Raw genomic sequence first — 20,015 nt, 5'->3', positions numbered from 1 at the left:
TAGTCCTGCAATGTAAGCATTTCAGTTTTAGAGAATGTTTACATTGCACCACTAAGTCTACCAGACAGCCACTAGAGGCACTTCCTGCTTGTTATGCGACTTTTGCATGATGACATCTAGCATCAGAGAAATTATGTGTTTGCAGCATGTGCATTAGCCCCCGTTGGAGGAGGCAGAGCATCGGGGCTGGGATCACGGATGTAAATAAAGGTTTACTTTTTTTAACCCTTTCTACCTGGGGGGTGGAGCGAGGGAGTCAGGGGGAGCTCTAATGTTAGGAATACAGATTTGTATGTGTCATGTTGTGGGCTAGCAGTTAGAGAATGCTTCTTAATGTTGCTGAACTACAAATACCAAAATTCTGTGTTAGAGTTTGCAGACTCTTTCTTTGTCACACTACAGTAAGTCTAGCTTTTAGGATGTCTCAGACTAAATACCAAAACATTCCCATCCAACAGTTACCACAATATTCTCCCTGTCTGGGCAGACAACATGAATGTGTCCTGTTGACTCTCCGAATGGTTCTCTGCTTACAACTTGATTCTACTGTCCTTTTCTCATGGCTTTTAGCAACCTTTTCCATCCATTTCTGCAAATCAGTTGTGATTCCTGTGGCTTTTTAGTAGATTGTGTTCTATGTCCCTCCCATGACATCTTTTGCTGTGTGTTAGGTTTGGAAACACAGGAGACTGTTCCATACTTACTGTAATGTTATTCTCTTTATTAATAGCCCTTGTTCTATGGCGGAAGAAGCACTGTGGATGTAGTAACTGATTGAGTGTAGACAGTCCTAGTTAATGTAATGTCAGTGATGTGTTTCCTGATCCTTCTCTTGCAGCATTTGGGTGAGGAGCCTGCCATAAATCAAGGCCACCACGGTTATTAGTCCACAAACAAATTATGGTAACTATGAAAAAAATGTGCTTTTATTCCTCTATTCCAATGTTGTTGTTTTTTTACAGATCTGATGAAAACTTTTAAAACACCTCCATTTTGCAGTTTATATTGAAATTTACGCAATTTAGAGTCAGTGTATTTTAGAACAATTAAAGTTAAAATCTAATAAAAATGTAATACATACATATATATTTAATAAAACTTAAGTCTAAATATATGACTCAAAGCAGTCACCTAATGTACACTTTCTGCATTCTTCTACAGTGAAAATCAAATATGGTTTACATAGCAGACGTATCCCCCACTAGTAGGATGCTTTGCTTTCATCCCTAACCAGCCTGATGGGGCCTGGGGATTCCATGCTTTGTAGTCTACCATCGTGTTCTTTCCTTCCAAGGCAGTTCCAGCGTAGTGTACAGTATCTTGCTGTAGGATGAACCCCTGAACAACTAGGCAGATACCAGAGGAAGCAGCATGGTGGTGTCGCCAAATGCAGTGCTACTCATGCAAGTCATCAACTCTGGATACAGCAAAAAGAGTCTCCATGTTTGACAGTTGTCTCATAATGATGAACTATCCTTTTGGTACTTGACACTGTACAAAAGCCCTCCGGTGAACAGAAGATTTAAATGGTCCATAAGATATTCTCCATGTCTTCAGTTTCAGGGCCGATGCAAACATTCTTTTTCTTATTTTGCCACTTGGCAATGGATTTCCTGCTGCCACTCAGCCTGGAACCCTGCAGCTTGAAGTCTTCTCTTCACAGGTGAAAACTACACAGGCTCATTTCAACCAGTGTTCAAGTTGTGCTTGCAGTTGTCCCGTGAGCGGCCTATTACACAATCAGTTACCTTTTCTTCTGATTTTATGGTAGAGCCTGCTCTTTCTGTAAGAATTTCCTCCAGTTTCCAAGTGCCTTTTGATGGCGCCGGAAACTACTCATTGACACCTGTACAGATGTAGTCCATAACATCTGGAATGCCAAAGGTTGCCCACCCCTGACTAACACTATTAAGGGTTCTAATGGTCTGTCTGCCTTTCTATGTTTCTTTCCACTTTGATAGCAATATGCAGTTTCATTCAGAAAAATACTGCCCAAAAATGCTTGAGAGAGTATGGTAACAGTCTCTTCCAACACTGCTTTTCTTCAGACACAGGTTTTGTAAGTAATCAGCTATAATTGCTAACTGCTTTACATTTGTTATAACTCTGAAATGTACATTATGTATAATATTTTGGGTAACCTAGACATGTTAATAAAAAAATATGGAGGCGTTCTAAAATGTTTGACAGGTTGAATATGTGTCTTACATCTAACAGGTAAGGGCACATTTCAATCAGCGTGTGTTTCATAGCCAGGAAGTAAGTATTTCTTGCAGATGAACCAGGACCCTTGGGTGCATACTGGTCCTTAGAAAGCTGGCTTTGCAGATCTTTATTATGGATAGTAAATACAGTCCTTGTAAAATAGAACCCCCAACTTCTCTTCAGTCTGAGAATGTCTCCCTCCTCTATCCCTGTCTGTTCATTATAGAGTTGTTTGCTGGTTGAAATAATTACAGTAAAAAGATATAAACTAGCTAGGGTGGGGTCCTTACCTGCCCTGGTGGGCACAGCCCCCTCGGATTCGTAGTTCAGGTTTTCCGAGCTATCCGCAGTTCCAAGAGATGCTTCAGACTCCAGGGTCTCATCATCTGACGCCCGAGGCTCCAGTGCCAGCATTTCATAAGCCAGCTCCTCTCTGCAAAATGGGAAGCGAGAGAATCACAACATGAGAAAAGCTGGCTCCAAACAACTAATATTCTCAGAGAGTGCAGGAGGTTATATCTTATTATAAAATGCTCCCCCTTACAAGGGGATTCACAGGCGTAGCGCACCCGCAATGCCTTCTCTCTCCATAGTAAGATAAGACCGCCTTGGGTGCATCATTTTACAAATCTTTGACTCCAGCCGTGACGGAATCCAGTCTGTAATGATTTTACAGATAATGAATGGAAAGAAAAGAGGGGGGGGGGGGAAACTCCCACTAGAAGAGCTCTGGTTGTCAGGCAATTCACAGAAACCTACTCACACTTCTGCAGGAACTGGCAAATGGCTAAAAATGTAATCGATTCAATGTAATATATGGGCCAGTGTAACTATAACCTGGCTTGCATGTGTGCAAATGGTATTTCAATCATGTATTAACGACAAGCACTTAGCCTAATACTGCCTTTAGCACTTCCACTCGTGAATTCTACTGGATCTCTCCTGCTTTCATAAGTGCGTTTTCTGTTGAGATGTCCTGCAGTGGTATAACACGGATGTTATGGACTACTTTACAGTTGGGTTTTGTACTTTAATGAAGTGGTTTACTTTTTAAATCTACACGTTCTCACTGAATGGTTCCCTTTTTATTGCTGTTCTGGAGTGGTTTTAACTAGTTTCTCAGATTATAAAAATAAAAGAAGAGAATCTTGATTTCTGAGCCATATTTAAAGGTGTGTCTGCTATGTTGTATTACACTATGTTTTGCAACTTCTGGTTTATTTTAGCCCAATAATTGAGGACGAAAGACAGTGTGGGAGATCTTACCTAAATGGCACATTAAAAGGTTATATCTGAAGCTGTGAAAAATCACGCACTTTAGTAGATGGAGTGCTACCTTGGAAAAGCAAACTGGCGGTCGAGTCTAAAAAGATTTGGTTCAAATCACAAACTTGAGTGTTTACATGTTAACGTATAACGTGCACAATGCGAGTTTGCTTTCATTGGCAAGTATATACCCCTTCTAAACATAATCAACTTTCACCTGAGAACATCCCAAACTGAATTTGGAGATTCCAGTGTAAGATTATTAGTGAGCACAAAAAAGCAATCTTGAAATGTATAAAATTTTGAATTTTATATTCAGGTATAGCTGTATTATTACTTTTATAGTGACATGCTATTTTTTTTTTTTTTTTCCCCCTTTCATTTTTTTTTTTTTTTTAAAATAACTTTGAATCTCTAGTGGTAGTGGACTACATCTCCCATAAATCACTGTGAGGCCCAATAATACTAACAATTATAGTGGAAGTTAAACAATAAATAAACTGAACGAGGATCGATATCACTCTTCTACAGTTTTATCATAATCTAAGGTACAATGGGAGTTGCCCATCAAGCACCCTATCTTCTGTCCGTTCATATTGCTTACTTCTCCTTCTGTAGAGTCTCAATCTGTTGGGCTAACACTCTCTCTTCTTGCTGCATTGCAGCCTCCTTCTGCTCGGCCGACTCCTCTTCTGAAGGAATGCTCGATAACATATGATCCGTTGCTGCATCAGGGGCTATTGTAGAGAGTCCAGAGATAACTGGGCTCAAACTCGATCGTAGACGTCCCTTCCCCTGCAGAGCACAACGTATGAATATATACATGTTGCAAAAACAAACCAGAGTCATCCCAGCAACAATCCAACACACACCAAGCTTTCTTTTTAAAAAAACCCAAATAATTTATCTGCATTAAAAATATTAGAGTGAACACTCATGTATAGATCTATAATATGGATTTAATAATTGGAGCCAAGTCTTCCGTCATACATGCAGTACTTCTAACCTATAATTATTAAACCTTTTATGCTACGGTGATACACTTGCCAAGCCTTTCATATGAAAACAGATCTAGAAATGCATTTACATATACTCAATCACAATGCCTAGACTGATACAATCACACATTTCTCACATACATTACAAATATACTGTAAATTGATATATATTAATTACATTATGGCCATTGTTCTTAAATATAACACGCAAAGATATTGCATGAAATAACACAGGTAGATTGGTTGAACGTATTGCGTCACGCACCATGTATACTCACGCATATACTGTATTAAAAATCCACACGCACGTACCGTGATACACGAGATCCGAATGCTGAAGAACTGGATTTATGCCAAGACACGTGGTTTGAACATTACAGAAACATGCATTTCCAGGATATGTGTGAGATGAAAACATTAAGTATATTCGAGGAGTGTGTGAAAGGGAAGAAAAGGCGTGAAAAAAAAGTAAGGAAACCGACTGATCATGCAAAACCGTGAGCATGAGAAAACATGGTCCGATGCTGGAACTTTGGAGAATCATGTCTTGGTTCTGCCAAATGGTTTGCATGTCAAAACTAGGAACAAATGAGTGTCAAGTGTTACCAGTTTTGGAATGGGGGCAGCATGAGTTAGTGTAACAGTGAGAAAAATAAATGGCAACAGCGTGAATGAGCGTCACAGACAGCCTGAGGTTAATATACATACCGGCAGGGAGCTGCGACTTATGCTCATAAATCTAACTGCAATTAGTACGGGTTTCTGGATTAGAGAAGGAGATGAAAGGAAAGCAGAAAGTTAGAGGGAAGAGAGTAGGTTGAAACGGTGAGCAGAGGAAGCAGGTCTAAGTGCGTTAGTTTTTTGGATGCATTGTCCAGAGTGGCACTTATCATTCACACTCACCATGGATCTTCGGATCAGGGACAGCCGACTCTTCGCTCTGCTCTCTGCAAACTCCAGGCTGTTGATGTCCTTCAGCCGAGCCTTGTATTTATTCATTTGTTCCATTATAATTAATTCCACACAGCTGCACAAGGGGAAACCAAAGTGTATAGATTAGTTCTATACAACGGGTATAGCTATGGGGCAGATTTCTACAAAAACATCAGAGATTTCATGGATTTATATTAATTACAGATCAGCAATGATATAATCCTTACGCAGTGGTCTTGCCAATGTCCTGCACACTCTGCAAGGGGTCAGTGGTATCTGGACAACGAAGAATACATGGAGCAAATACAATGGCCAGTGCGTTGGCTGACATTCGATTGGTGTCCTCCTGTTGAGCTATCCTAAATACAATATAATACAAACGCATGGTCACTATGGCTATCAACATGAGCATTTCTCCACCCGTGGTGTAATCATAGGTTAGTACTAAGACACGTGTGGCCACAGTGGTTACCTGACAAGGTGGAAGATGAGTCTCTCTAAAGTGCTAAGGTGAGTCCGAGAGAGCTGATCAATGACTGAGTACACTCCAAGCACAGTCTCCTTCCTTTCCCCGAGACCTATATGATGAGAGAGGGAGAATGGATAGTTCCCAAATATAGCTTATTCACTGGGAATTGTATAGTTTAAGCCAAATAGATGCAAAACTCCCCAAAATGTTTTTTTCTTGTGCTATTCTAGCCTTTTATTTGCCATTTCCCCATCTGCCCTAATGGTCTTTATTCACCAAGTCAGGCCTTACATGGGAAAGTGAAATGGTTTATTGGTTTCATGAAATAGCACATGAAAATATAATTTGTGGGCAGAGAGTCCATTCAGACAATATTTCTATGTATCAATATGTTCAATTGGGGATTAGAAACAAGGTGGTTGTCCAAAAGAAGAATGTCATAAGAATATAGAAAAGGGAAGAGAAGGCGAATATATCGAGACCATAGACATGTGTCTGAGGATAGAGAGTGCAAAGCAAATAGAGAAAAAGGATTGTATAAGCAGTCAGCTTCGATACATCTTCTACTTCATTAAATCAAAGTTAAATAGAAAGACTAAAAGACCATGGTTAATTCAAATTAGAAGTAACACGTGTTTTATAGCTAACGGGGACTTGTTCTCCCAATTGTCCCTGGTCTTATTAAGCATGCACAGAAGGTCAATCAATAAAAGAATCATACAGTGAAGACAGCTGAATTTGAAGTGTGTGTGTATATATATATATATATATATATATATATATAATATATATTTGTAGTCGGGGCACTTGCCGTGATAATAGTGTAACATAGCATATTATAACCAAAATACATATTCAAATGACACCAGTCGGTTGTGGTGTGTCCTGGAACCGACAGTGCAGTAGGCCTGTAATAAAAGTGGGCAAAAAGAAGAATACCATACCAAATTAATCATATAACAACAATCGTTTATTCGGACAAGTCACAAAAAGCTTGTATTACCTCTTCCACTGGTTCGGGCTGTAAAGAGTATAGGTGGAGAACTTCTAGAATCCCATAGTCCCGATGATATGAGCTGGAATGTGGTTGGAGGAAGCTGAGAATGCTGCCCCTATGGGGTAGGAGTGTCCTGATGAAAGGTTTGTATTATGCCGAGCCTAGTTAACAGTAAGTGAACACGAAGCATGCCTTAAGATGCTGTACGAATGGGAGCCATGAAGTTCTGATAATGGCTGGAGTGGTTGTATCTGTAAAGTGGTGCAATAAGTATCCAGAACTTTACCGGGCCCCATTGTTTAGAGTAGGTAATAGGGGTATGTTGACCGTATGTGCTATAGGGATAGGTATAGACTGATGTAAAGATAGGTCCTAATGGTCTATGGTGGCTGTGGTTATTATATTCTTAGTGGTAAAGTCATGGGATGTAAGAACCCATAGCCTGCTAGAGGTTTGGCTGTTTGATTGTTGTATGGTCATGTGCTCCGCAGGAGCTGAATCTATAGTTGGATAGTGAATGAATATGTCGTGTGGATGAGTAGCCTTTGATATGGCACAGGTGTCTTGGATTTGAATTCCTTTCAGTAGGTCTTTATCAGATAATATAAAAGGAATCCTGTATTATTGGGGCGTCGTAGGAGCATGTGGTGTTGGATATCCATACGATACCGTTTAATTGTGTTAAATGATTATATATGTTAAGGTGGCAAAAGAAGTGAACCCCAAAACAGATTCCATAGCAAACATGTCAATAGCTTGAACCCCCCCTACAGCCTTAGTGAAAATATGTGAACACCCTATCGTACAATTACCTATTGTCGACTGAAAGTGTAAGGTGAGAAACGTGATGTGCAAGGGTAAACCATACCTTATTCCACGAGCATGTCTCGGAATGGCGGGCCGGTAAGCTAGCCCGGAAGAGGTGGGTAGTGTCTGGCCAAAACCCCGAAACGAAACCGATGAATGTGGTCAGCTGAGACATTTGTGAAACCCGGCATGTGAATACAAGTGATAAAATAGCAAGCAGCTATTCATGTGAGTTTCCTCAATAGTCTCCTTAAGACCAGAGATGAAGATCGGCCCATATGTACAATGGCTAGGTGTATGTGAATAATATCTGACAGAGTGACTGGACCATATTGGTCCCCAGGTTATGGCAGCCGTCATGAACGGATATCATATGAAAACAAGGTCGGAGTATAGGAGAAGCTGGGTCGGGACTTAACGCCTAAGAGCCATGACGCGCAACGCCATACATTCCCTCCGAAGGCCGTCAAACCAGAGTATGCCGCGGCATCTGTCCAAACAAAGGGTGAAATGTCAGAGAGGGTGGAATAAACATGGCTCACCCTTACGGTATTCGAGGAAAGTGCCAATAAGTAAATCAGTGGTTGCATGAGGTGTCTAAACATGATATGTCTGTGGTGAGTCATGGGAATAAAGAGTAGTAATCGGGAAATGAAGGATCTACCCTGTGGTATGATTCACATGGCAACATTGAGCGACCCCAGCAGTAATCGAAGGTTCTTGCGGTAGCCAGACCTCGTTGCATTTAGAGTTCAAATGCACATGTTGATATGTGCCAGCCTGTATGTGGAAAGAGCCTAACCGGATCCCCAAAATTGTGTGAAAAGGAGGGGAACCAAACCCCCCTCCACGAACCCTTGAACTAGTTCCATCCTTATAACTGTACACATTAACTCTCGGTCTGTTGGATCTGTAGTAAGTTAGCATTCCACTGTCCCAGTTGTCAAATGTACAAACCCATGTGGAACCCTAGAGTCAGCCTTTACGCATAAATTGAACCAATGCTGTGAGGGATGGTATTGTAAAAGTGTAACCAATAACGTGATGTTGATGCCAGTGTGGTAAGGTTTTTTAGGAAACTCTATACGGACACAAGGATAATAAAGAGAACCAAACGTGTAACAACCTACCTGAACTAGAACCACCAGCCCCTCCGGAACTGTGACACATAACAGAAAAACATGTAATTTAATCATCACAGTGAGATGAAGGGATAGGGTACAGGCAGGCTAGCTAGAAGCCACGTGGCGAAGAACTTAGCTAACTTAACGTGACAGATGAGGCCCTACTAATTGCCAAGCGGCGTGAGAGGCGCTAACTATGAGTTGGCCAGAGGGGATTTTGAGGCCACCGAACGTTGTGGCAGGGTGTTGGCCTCTCGGTGGCAACTAAAGCATTAGATAGAATGGGAGTGACATGGGAGGCCCTCCCTATGCAACCATGCGAGGCGGCTACCTATGGACCGAGGGACGTATACCTCCGAGTATGAGGATGGGTGATGGCCTCGCGGGACCACTAACGTATGGATTAAGACCGGAAAACATAACCTAGTTGGGCAACCTCATTCTCAAAAAGCCAGTACTACCCTAAATAGAAAGTACAGGTATGTGAAAACGTGCCTGATACAGTTGAGACAGGACTAGATTACCAGCAGGAAAATAGGAGCAAGGGAGGTATTAGATACGTGCTGTAACCTAGTAAAACGATAAGGGGATTGAGTATCCGTGCGTGTAGATTATGTGAGTGGCCCAGAACGCGGGCCTGAACAGTAAACGGAAAACCTTCCAGAACCTATAGAGAAGTAATGAAAATAATAAAAGGTAGGTGACGGAAATGCATTTCTTGTCCAGCAACAGAACTGCACGACCAAGACACCTAAAAACGAGATGTTAATGCTCAATAACAGAACACACAATGAGTACAATCTAAACCACAACATCAACTCAAGAAGACCAAGCATTTTATCAATGACGTCAGGCCCGGACTGGCCATCGGGCACACCGGGCAAATGCCCGGTGGGCCGCGGTGGCCATGGGCCGAGGCCGGCAGGGGAGGTCCCAAGATCTCCCCTGCCGGTCTTTGCAGGGCTGGCACTATCCGAGCGCCGGCCCCGCTGTTTGCCACGACGGGCCGGTGGGGAGATCAAAGCTCTCCCTCACCGGCCCACTTTCATAGACCTGCGGCTGGGGAGGAAGGGAGGGAGAGAGAGAGAGGACCCGGCGGAGCTCTATCTTGCAGCTCCGCCGGGTACCTCTCGCGAGATCCGGCGCGTTGCCATGCGCGTTGTGCCCTACCTATCTTCTTCCCACAATTTCTTTCCACTTTTTTTTTATGTTACATTCTTAATGTATGTCGAATTGCTTGTAGCTAGATTGCATTATGTAGTATAGCTGAATATGTGGCTTATTTGTAAAATTACATATTTATATGTTTTATTTTATTTTCTTATTTTTAAAATGTTGATCATTGCACTGTGTAATATATAGCTCTGCATCAGTCAATACACAGCTAAAATTATTACTGTACAGAGCACGTTCCTACTTTCTGGGCTGCATATTTAAGATTTATGGAAGGATCTGTCAACAGCACATGTGAAATAGTATCATCATCCACAGCACTATCACACACATCATCCACAGCACTATCACCCTCAGCACTCTCACACACATCATCCACAGCACTATCACACACATCATCCACAGCACTGTCACCCTCAGCACTCACACACATCATCCACAGCACCATCACCCTCAGCACTCACACACATCATCCACAGCACTATCACCCTCAGCACTCTCACACACATCATCCACAGCACTATCACCCTCAGCACTCTCACACACATCATCCACAGCACTATCGCACGCATCATCCACAGCACTCTCACACACATCATCCACAGCACTATCGCACGCATCATCCACAGCACTATCACCCTCAGCACTCTCACACACATCATCCACAGCACTATCACACTCGGCACTCTCACACACAGCACCCTCACACACATCACCCTGAGTACTCACACACATCATCCATAGCACTATCACACTCAGCACTCACACACACATCACACACATCATACACAGCACTATCACACGCGGCACTCTCTCACACACATCAAACTCAGCACTATCACAAAACACATCACACACAGCACTCTTACACATCATCCACAGCACTATCACACTCGGCACCCTCACACACAGCACCCTCAGTACTCACACACATTATCCACAGCACTCTCACTCACATACACATCACAATCAGCACACAACACTCTCATACACAGCACCCTCACACCGCACCCTCACACACATCACACACAGCATCCATCATACACACATGCTGCACACCTCACATACACACAGAACCTCCCCAACACACTGCACCACACACAATACTTCCAAACATATGTATATATATACACACATATATATATATATATATATATACACACATACACACTTTGGATCCCCTATACACACACTAGATTCCTTGTAAGCAAACACATACTACACCCCTAAACACACACTCTCTACAAACACTACATCACCTATACCCACACACACACACTTGCTACATCCCCTATACACACATTCTCTACAGCCCCTAGCCACATATGCATTACATTACACCACAAACACAACACGACTAAAACCGACCTTATTACATAATACCACACCACAATCAGCTCACTCTACACACACGCAATACCACAAGCAGGCTCCAAACACATGCACAATACTCTTTCCTGGCCCTTTTGTCTCCTGGTATCCATTTACAGAGACACCAGAGACAAGTTGCAAGGAAACACAGTGCAAGCATGTTATTAAATTTGCTTGCACTGTGCAGAAAAAATACAGGGCTTTTTTCTCATGCTAGTGCTCTTTAGCAGAGCTCTGCGCATGGTCTGCCCTGGCCTGCACTTTGAGAAGGGGGCGTGTTTGTCGTTAATGATGACAAAACACACCCTCTCTGCCCCGCCCCCTTCTTAGTGGGCCGCTGTGATAAAAAAATGCCCGGGCCGAATTTTTATCCCAGTCCGGCCCTGAATGACGTCACAAAACTTAAAATTAATATCCTGCAATGAACTTGCAGGAACATAATAACAAATATCACCTAACAGAAAATGTATATACCAGCTGACAAACCAAGGACTCCTATGGAAGGGGTCCCCGACGTCTCTATAACCCGAGTGCGATACCTAGGACTGAACCCTGCATTTATGTAGACAGAGTGATATACCAACCCGATATGTGAATTGGGGCCCACTACATATTGAAAGCAGGGGCAAATCTGAACAGCAGGACGTTAAAATTGAACCCTGGTTCCAAGTGTGATCAAACGCCCTACTATAATATACCCAAAATTATAATTTATGAAATAATAAACAAGATTTCAACCACTCGAACTATCTTAGTGAGTGAGGTACTTAGTGAGGCACAGCAATGAAGGGAAACATTTGCAGGACACCAACATACCTTCTGTAAGAAAATATTCTGGTTGCTCTTATGCCACTAGAAGTACAAGGGTGTTATCGGCTAGAGGGACGGAAAGTAAAGGACAAGAGTTGCATTCCTTAATATGACTTGCGTAGCATACTAATTGTGAACAGCTGTGACCAGAGGTTCAAATATGAGGCAGTGGAACATGTACATACAAGGTTTTGCATAATAAATTGATACGTTTTTCTCGCCATTTGTAATAAAAGGGGATATTCTGAATTGATGAATCGAATGCGGTGCTTTGTTGCTTTGAGACGTTGATAAATGACCCTATGTGTGTTTTGCGTGGGTCTGTCCCTTTAACCTGTTCCTGTCTAGGCGTAATTTAGCAGGTTCCTGCAGACATTAACTGTATTTACTTTTTTTTTTTTTTACTCCATTATGCTTTAACCCTTTAGCAGCATTACAAGTGTTTAACAATCCCTATGTGGATTTGCCATGTACATGTGCCTTGAATCCTGCATTTGCTGTAAAAGCTATCTTGGTACATCTGTAGCAAATGACTGAAGAAAGATTGTGATGTGAAACTGTTTGCAATTGCAAGGATGTATTTAATGCCTGGAAGACGAGCACATAGCTCACTGTATCTGTCTATTGGATTGTTAAGGCAAGAGATTCAGGTGTTCTTAGTCTGAAATCTGAGGGATCACCTATAAGGCTAAACATGGAATCTTTAAAAATATGATGCACCAAGTGTTAAATTGTATCATGTTTTTCTAGCACGCCTATAAAACCAGGAGTTTGCAAGACTCCCTGTACTAACCACGTGCGTTCCATACATCACCATGGCAACCAGCCGGAACACAGTGTCGGGAGCCTGCGGCGCAATAGCGTACCGGCCAAGTTATCGGGGCCCCCAAGCTCGTAGGCGTGTGGGGGTAAGAGATTAAGGAGCCGGATCCACCGATGCAGAGAACCGGCTCCTATCGAGAGGGGAGGGGGGACTAGTCGATCCCGGGCAAGGCTCTCGGTGGGGAAACCCCACAATCCCCCGTGCCGCAGCCGAGGACCCCGGCGGGTCAGGCTGTGTGTGGTCTGCAGGCCGGTACAATGATACCGGCCTGCTTACTCACCATCCGTCGCAAACCGCCATGAAGGAGGAACGCCAGCTGTCAGGAGTAGCTGCTGTGCTGCTGCCACTCTGGAACTGCTGCCTCCACTCTGGGAACCGGAAGTCCAACCGCTCTGGGAACCGGAAGTGATTCGCCAGACTGTCCACGGTAAGGTGGGAGAGGATTGGCCGCCCTTTTAACGGGAATTCAAGCCCCCCCCACAACTACAGGCCAAGGCCTTACATATATACATATATATATATATATATATATACACACACACACATTTATTAAGTAATTGTAAGGGAGAGTCAAACGGAGAGCGAGTTCACAGCTCTGAAAACAGAAAAGCTATTAGGGGAAGACACAATCCTAGGCAGGGTTTGTCTCGTGGCATTTCGTACCCATAGATTTGAGGAATTCTTCATAAAAATCGAATGTCATAAGTGGGTTGGGAAGCTCACGCAGCCATTGCTTGAACACGCTCGCAATCACATGGATGTTGTAGTCATCTAGATTCACACTGTCAATATCTGTAAGAGAAAGGGAGGGATGACCGTGTAAATATCACTGCTGTAATAGGAAAGATTAATCAAACACTGGAAGCAGTACTAGGTTATGGGGGGGTAGAGGGACAAGTGGAAGGGAAAGAATGCAAACATAGTGATTGACAACGAGAGGCTTACAATATAAACAAGATGAAAATAACAAAGCTAGAATGTGGTGATAACATTGCTGTCTGTCCTTGATACAATGTGTTATTGGGTACGAACGTATCGCTTCGGGAACAGAGACAATGTGTGCTAGGGTATGTTAGTATTGCAGCAGGCAAATAGGAATCCATCTGTATAGAAAGCACACTATGATAACTCAAAGTAGCCTGGAACAAATGTATTAAATGCTGTACTCTGAAGCAGATTTATACGAAAACGTTGGTTGGTTTGTTTGTTTGTTTGTTTTTAAAGCTATATTCCCTCCTTGAAGAGGACTGAACATGTGCTTCATTTTATATCTTGAATATTAATTCACATTTTAGTTTTGTTTCAAAAAATGCTGACAGTGTGGGTTTTTGTGTGCGATCACATAGAACACAGAGGCCTCCCCTATTCAATGTACGAGGACAGCCTTGGTTTGCAGCAGTGCCGTTTCTCTCGGACTCTGTAGTCACGGCTTTGATGAGTAATGTATATAGGAATATAAAAATGTAAGTATATGACCTTGATGAATATATTTAGTCACTGACTGCGGCCACTTTCATTATACCATCATTTAGTGTTCAGAAGACAATATACTATTAAGGAGTTTCCAGCACTTCATCTTCCAATGAGTCACAAAGCTTTTAAAACATCATACTATTATAAATCTGTCAGGAGGTCAGCAGGATAATAACTTAACACAGATTATACACAGGGAACAAAGGATTCACTGACAGTAATCAGCGTGCCCCAGAGCATTATTCCAAACACATCAAGGCACATCCTACTGGTTAATCCAGTATTGTACTGTATAGGAACACATTCTCTTTTATACAAAATAAAGTCCCTGGAGCCACAAAGATCAGGTAACAAAGTAAAGCGGGAGGGGAATTGTGCAGCCAAAAATTATTTATTTCCTAATTACTTTTAGAGTTATTCATTACACTGTATCAGGAGTACAACAGATAATAGCTCTCTGGGAACAAAGCTGGCTTGGGAGATTTTTTACCACATTTAGTAAATAACTTTTACAGAAGTAAGGTAAATCACTAGGCTCTGAACACACTGTGGATTTGAAAGATTCTGTGAAAATCAACGAATTCTTCCCAGATTTGCAGTTCAGATGGAAGTTCAGATAACACAGTCCAGCAGTAGGTTCGGTGAATCACCCAGAATGTGCACATCTGGTCCGCAACTATTTATCCTACAAACTGCTCCAATATCTACCAAATATTTTTGCCAATTCTGACTTGGCAAATTCTGTGCTTAGTGAATAACCATGAGAGTTATTCAATAAACCTGAAATAGGCAAATATTGACTATGAAACTTAAAATCTAGGCCACATTTGTCTAGCTGGGGAAAAAAGTTTGAGACATTCAATCCAGCAAACCCAAATGTATGTGACTCAAAAGGGGTACAACACCATTATGAAAGCTGTTCTCTTATCAGAAGAATGTGAATATACATACAGCAAAACACACTGGAAGTGTTAAAGGGACACTCCAAGCACCATAACCACTACAGACGTGCCCTGTTGCCCTCCCAATGTAAGTAATCACACCATTTGCCATTGGTTTGACTTCCTAGATGGGATTTCCCAGAAGCAGTAAGTAAGAGCTGGAAGCTCCTGCTAGGAGCTCACTGGAGCTAAGCACTGCACTGTAATGCTGAGACAGCTCATTGGCCTAGACGCAGGCTTCCTCAAACTCCGGCACTCAAGATGTTGCTGAACTACAATTCCCATGATTCTCAGCCTATCTATTTAATCATGGGAGTTGTAGTTCAGCAACATCTGGAGGGCCGGTGTTTGGGGAAACCTGCCCTCAACCAATGAGCTATAGACCCTGCACTTCTAGATGTAACACAATGCAGAGAGCTTCTAGCAGCAGACATTCAAGGAGCAGTACCTGATGGATCCCAGGTAAGAACCAAACCGTTAATAATCCAAAAAGCAAAGCTATGGAACATGCACACCACAGAACAGAGTATAATACCTTGTTTTCTGTTTAGTCCACTGAGGAGTCTAAAATGAGTTTTAGTTCTCTTGCACCAACACAGAAGGATCCTATTACTGTACGAGACTGGTCCTACAAACAGGACAGCACAATGCAGGCCAGAACGCTCCCCCCAGTACGTAATACAGCAATCTCAGGTGATTATTTGGGCCTTGTTAGTGATGTACAGCTGATATAACTAAGCACATATTAACCTTTCAGATTTCGGAAGACATTACAAATATATGAATATGGCAAAATAGAATTTACAAGAAAACTCAATACTCTCAGAGTTTGTCTCTCACGATATCAAGTCTAAACTGTTTCGGAACAAAATGAAAGTCTCTGCATTAGCCTACGTTACAGAATGTGTGCAGCATCGAACGCAGAGTCATGTTTTATCGGCATTCTGAACAGAACAAAACAAAAAACGAAACATAGCTCAAGTAATGGTCCATAACTCGCGACATATAAAATATAAGTGAAATAATGGATGTATTGCTTAGTATTCCCATAGCTTGCTACGGCTTGCTTTTATTTAATTATTTCATTGAAGGACTGCACAGTAATGCGGTTAATATGGAGTTTATGTCTATTGCTATATCTTTAACTGATGAGGCAGTTTAGTCCTATTGATTTCAGATTAGTTGAAGGGCAAATTGTATATGATGCAGGTATACAAAACTGAGAGCTATTGATTTCATATTTAATGAAAGAAACTGCAATTACCATTATAGCGCTGTCATATTGGCATATCCTCGGCTAATAATTGCATATTACGCAGACATTTCAGACACTGTGCATTTACAGCAAGATAACTGGATATTACATTATAGGCATTGATACATATTCTCTATCTGGTTTAATGATAACCAGACCAGTGATGCTATAAGAGTATAACAAGAAATGTATCCTATACACATCTACAAAAAGTTAGCATTCGCTGCCTTAAACCATCAGAATATAAAGATTATCTATCCATTCTGCAATAATCCCAGGACTGAACATGATCAACATGTGATAATACAACACTCAGGAGCAGGGGCGGACTGACACCTCACAGGGCCCTCGGGCAGTGGGTGATCAAGGGCCCGCCCTCCTGGTCCTGGTCCAAGGTTTTCTGGTTCCCTGCTATTCTTCTACCCCTTCTTTCTGGTGCTTTTACACATATATTATGTGTAGGCTGCCCAGCACACAGAATGGATGTGTGAGAGCCACACATCCCTGACTCCCACATCCCCGAGTGCCCCCCAAAATGGCCAGATTTACTTTTAAGGGGTTAATCCAACCAAAACCAGTGTTTTAATAAACACTGTTTTTAGATGGAGTAACCCTTGCTGGCGTGCCTCCCCAGCAATTAAAATAAAGCAAATTTAATACACACTTCCACTACTTTTGCTTTGGACATCACAAGCAGCATCCCCCACATGTACAACCTTAAAACTAGCCACATGTGTTTGGAGTCTACTTGTGGGGTTGCGTGTGTGGGGGATGTGGTTAGTGATGTGTTCCTGTATGTCAAAGTGTTGTGTTAGATTAATCCTTTCTCTTGTTTTACCTATTGTACAGCGCTGCAGAATATGTTGGCGCTTTATAAGAGATTGTAAAAGTTGTGTGTGTGAAGGCTGTGTGCAGTATTGCAATGGTTGGTATGCCGTTTGTGATGTGTATGTGAAGGGAGGCTGCATGTCATTTTGTATGTTTGGGGATGCTGCTTGTGGTGTGTCTATACAGTGAGGCTCCTTGTGGGTTTTTGCATGTGTGAATGGGGCTATTTTCAGTGCATTATGTGAGTAGAGAGGGCTGGCTGTGTTGCAGTGTGTGTGGGATAGAATCTGTAGTAGGCATCTGGTGGTTACTGGGGCTGTAGTGTGTGCATGTTTGGATAATAGAGGTTCTACTGTGTATAAGTTGGATAGTGGCTGTAGTGTGTGTGTGTAGGGGGATAAATGCTGAAATAGGTGCAGGGAGGCACAGAGGCTGTGGTGGGCACTGTGAGGCGCGGGGACTGAGGTGGGCGCAGGGAGGCACGGGGACTGAAGTGGGGGTGGGGCTGGACAGAGTATGAGGTGGGACATAGATGTTGTGGTGAGCTCAGGAAGGGACATAATGGCTGTGGTGGGTACTGAAAGGGATAGGAGCTATGGTAGTTGGAGGTGGCATAAGGGATGTGGTGGGAGCATAGGGGCTTGGGTGTAAACATGGATAGGTAGATCCTGGGGTGAGTGTTGGGAGGAATGGTGGCTGAGGTGAGTGCAGGAGCAGCTGTGGTGGATGCAGATGGGGCTGAGGTGGGTGCAGGGGAAGCTGTGGTTGGTGCAGGGACACAGGAGGCTAAGGTGGGTAAAGGGAGAGCTGAGGTGGGTGCAGGGGGAGATGTGGTGTGTGCAGAAGGAGCTGTGGTGGGTGCGGATAGACAAGGGGCTGTTGTGGGCACAGGATGGGACATAGAGGCTGTAGTGGGCACAGGGAGGGACATAGTGGCTGTGGTGGGTACTGGAAGGCATAGGAGCTATGGTAGGTGGAGGTGGCATAGGGGCTGTGGTTGGTGCATAGGGGATTAGGTGGGTACAGGGATAGGTAGATCCTGGGGTAAGTGCAAAGAGGAATGGTGGCTGAGGTAGGTGCACGGGAACTGAGGCAAGTGCAGGGGGAGCTGTGGTTAGTACAGGGGGGCTGAGGTGGGTGCAGGTGGAGCTGTGGTTAGTACAGGGGGGTCGAGGTGGGTACAGGGAGAAAGGGGGCTGAGGTGGGTGCAAGGGGAGATGTGGTGTGTGGAGGAGGAGCTTAGGTGGGTATTGGGGGCTGAGGTGGGTACTGGGGGCTGAGGTGGGAACAGGGGGGCTGAGGTGGGAGCAGAGGTGGGTACTGGGGGCTGAGGTGGGAGCGGAAGTAGGTACTGGGGGCTAAGGTGGGTAAAGGAGGTTGAGGTGGGTAATGAGGGGTAGAGGTGGGAGCAGAGATGGATACTGGGGGCTGAGGTGGGTACAGGGGGGCTGAGGTAGGAGCAGAGGTGGGTACTGGGGGCTGAGGTGGGAGCAGAAGTGGGTACTGGGGGCTGAGGTGGGTAAAGGAGGTTGAGGTGGGTAATGAGGGGTAGAGGTGGGAGCAGAGATGGGTACTGGGGCTGAGGTGGGTACAGGGGGGCTGAGGTGGGTACTGGGGGGGGGGCTGATGTGGGTACGGGGGGCTGAGGTGGGTACAGGGGGGCTGATTTGGGTACTGGGGGGGCTGATTTGGGTACTGGGGGGGCTGATTTGGGTACTGGGGGGGCTGATTTGGGTACTGGGAGGGGCTGATTTGGGTACTGGGGGGCTGATTTGGGTACGGGGGAGCTGATTTGGGTACGGGGGGGGCTGATTTGGGTACAGGGGGGGGCTGATTTGGGTACAGGGGGGGGCTGATTTGGGTACAGGGGGGGGCTGATTTGGGTATAGTGGGGCTGATTTGGGTACTGGGGGGGGCTGATTTGGGTACTGGGAGGGGCTGATTTGGGTACTGGGAGGGGCTGATTTGGGTACAGGGGGGGCTGATTTGGGTACAGGGTGGGCTGATTTGGGTACAGGGGGGGCTGATTTGGGTACAGGGGGGGCTGGTTTGGGTAAAGGGGGGGCTGATTTGGGTACAGGGGGGGCTGATTTGGGTACTGGGGGGGCTGATTTGGGTACTGGGGGGGCTGATGTGGGTACTGGGGGGGCTGATGTGGGTACTGGGGGGGGCTGATGTGGGTACTGGGGGGGCTGGTATGGGTACGGGGGGGCTGATATGGGTACTGGGGGGGGCTGATATGGGTACTGGGGGGGGGCTGATATGGGTACTGGGGGGGCTGATATGGGTACTGGGGGGGGGGGGGGCTGATATGGGTACTGGGGGGGGGGGGGGGGGGCTGATGTCGGTACAGGGAAACAGGGGGGTGCTGACCTGAATTAAAATTATAAGAAGCTTACCTGTGCTGTATGCCAGGTTGCTCCAGCTCCTTATCGTCCAGTGCTCTTCAGGCAGGGCAGGAAGTGATGTCACTTCCTGGCCCCGCCTCTTCCTCCTCTCACACACAGCACCGCACGGCTGGAGACCTGGCAGCAAGAACTGA

General features: G+C 44.2%; 1 protein-coding gene across 6 annotated transcripts in view; it reads right to left on the bottom strand.

The window, feature by feature from the left end:
• Positions 1-20,015, bottom strand: part of MYO9A (myosin IXA) — a 126,024-nt gene that overhangs the window by 11,284 nt on the left and 94,725 nt on the right. For 5 of the 6 annotated variants that reach the window (XM_063449381.1, XM_063449386.1, XM_063449385.1 and 2 more), the window contains 7 exons: positions 13,640-13,768; positions 5,875-5,980; positions 5,630-5,761; positions 5,373-5,496; positions 5,178-5,231; positions 4,076-4,266; positions 2,496-2,638 (listed from right to left, as the gene is read on the bottom strand). In XM_063449381.1, the coding sequence (XP_063305451.1) occupies positions 2,496-2,638; positions 4,076-4,266; positions 5,178-5,231; positions 5,373-5,496; positions 5,630-5,761; positions 5,875-5,980; positions 13,640-13,768 (879 nt within the window). The remainder of the gene's footprint in view (positions 1-2,495; positions 2,639-4,075; positions 4,267-5,177; positions 5,232-5,372; positions 5,497-5,629; positions 5,762-5,874; positions 5,981-13,639; positions 13,769-20,015) is intronic. The other variant, XM_063449384.1, reaches the window with a different exon arrangement.

Source organism: Pelobates fuscus, chromosome 3 (genome assembly GCF_036172605.1).
Source record: "Pelobates fuscus isolate aPelFus1 chromosome 3, aPelFus1.pri, whole genome shotgun sequence".
NCBI lineage: Eukaryota > Metazoa > Chordata > Amphibia > Anura > Pelobatidae > Pelobates > Pelobates fuscus.
This window is presented reverse-complemented; position numbering and strand designations above follow the sequence as displayed.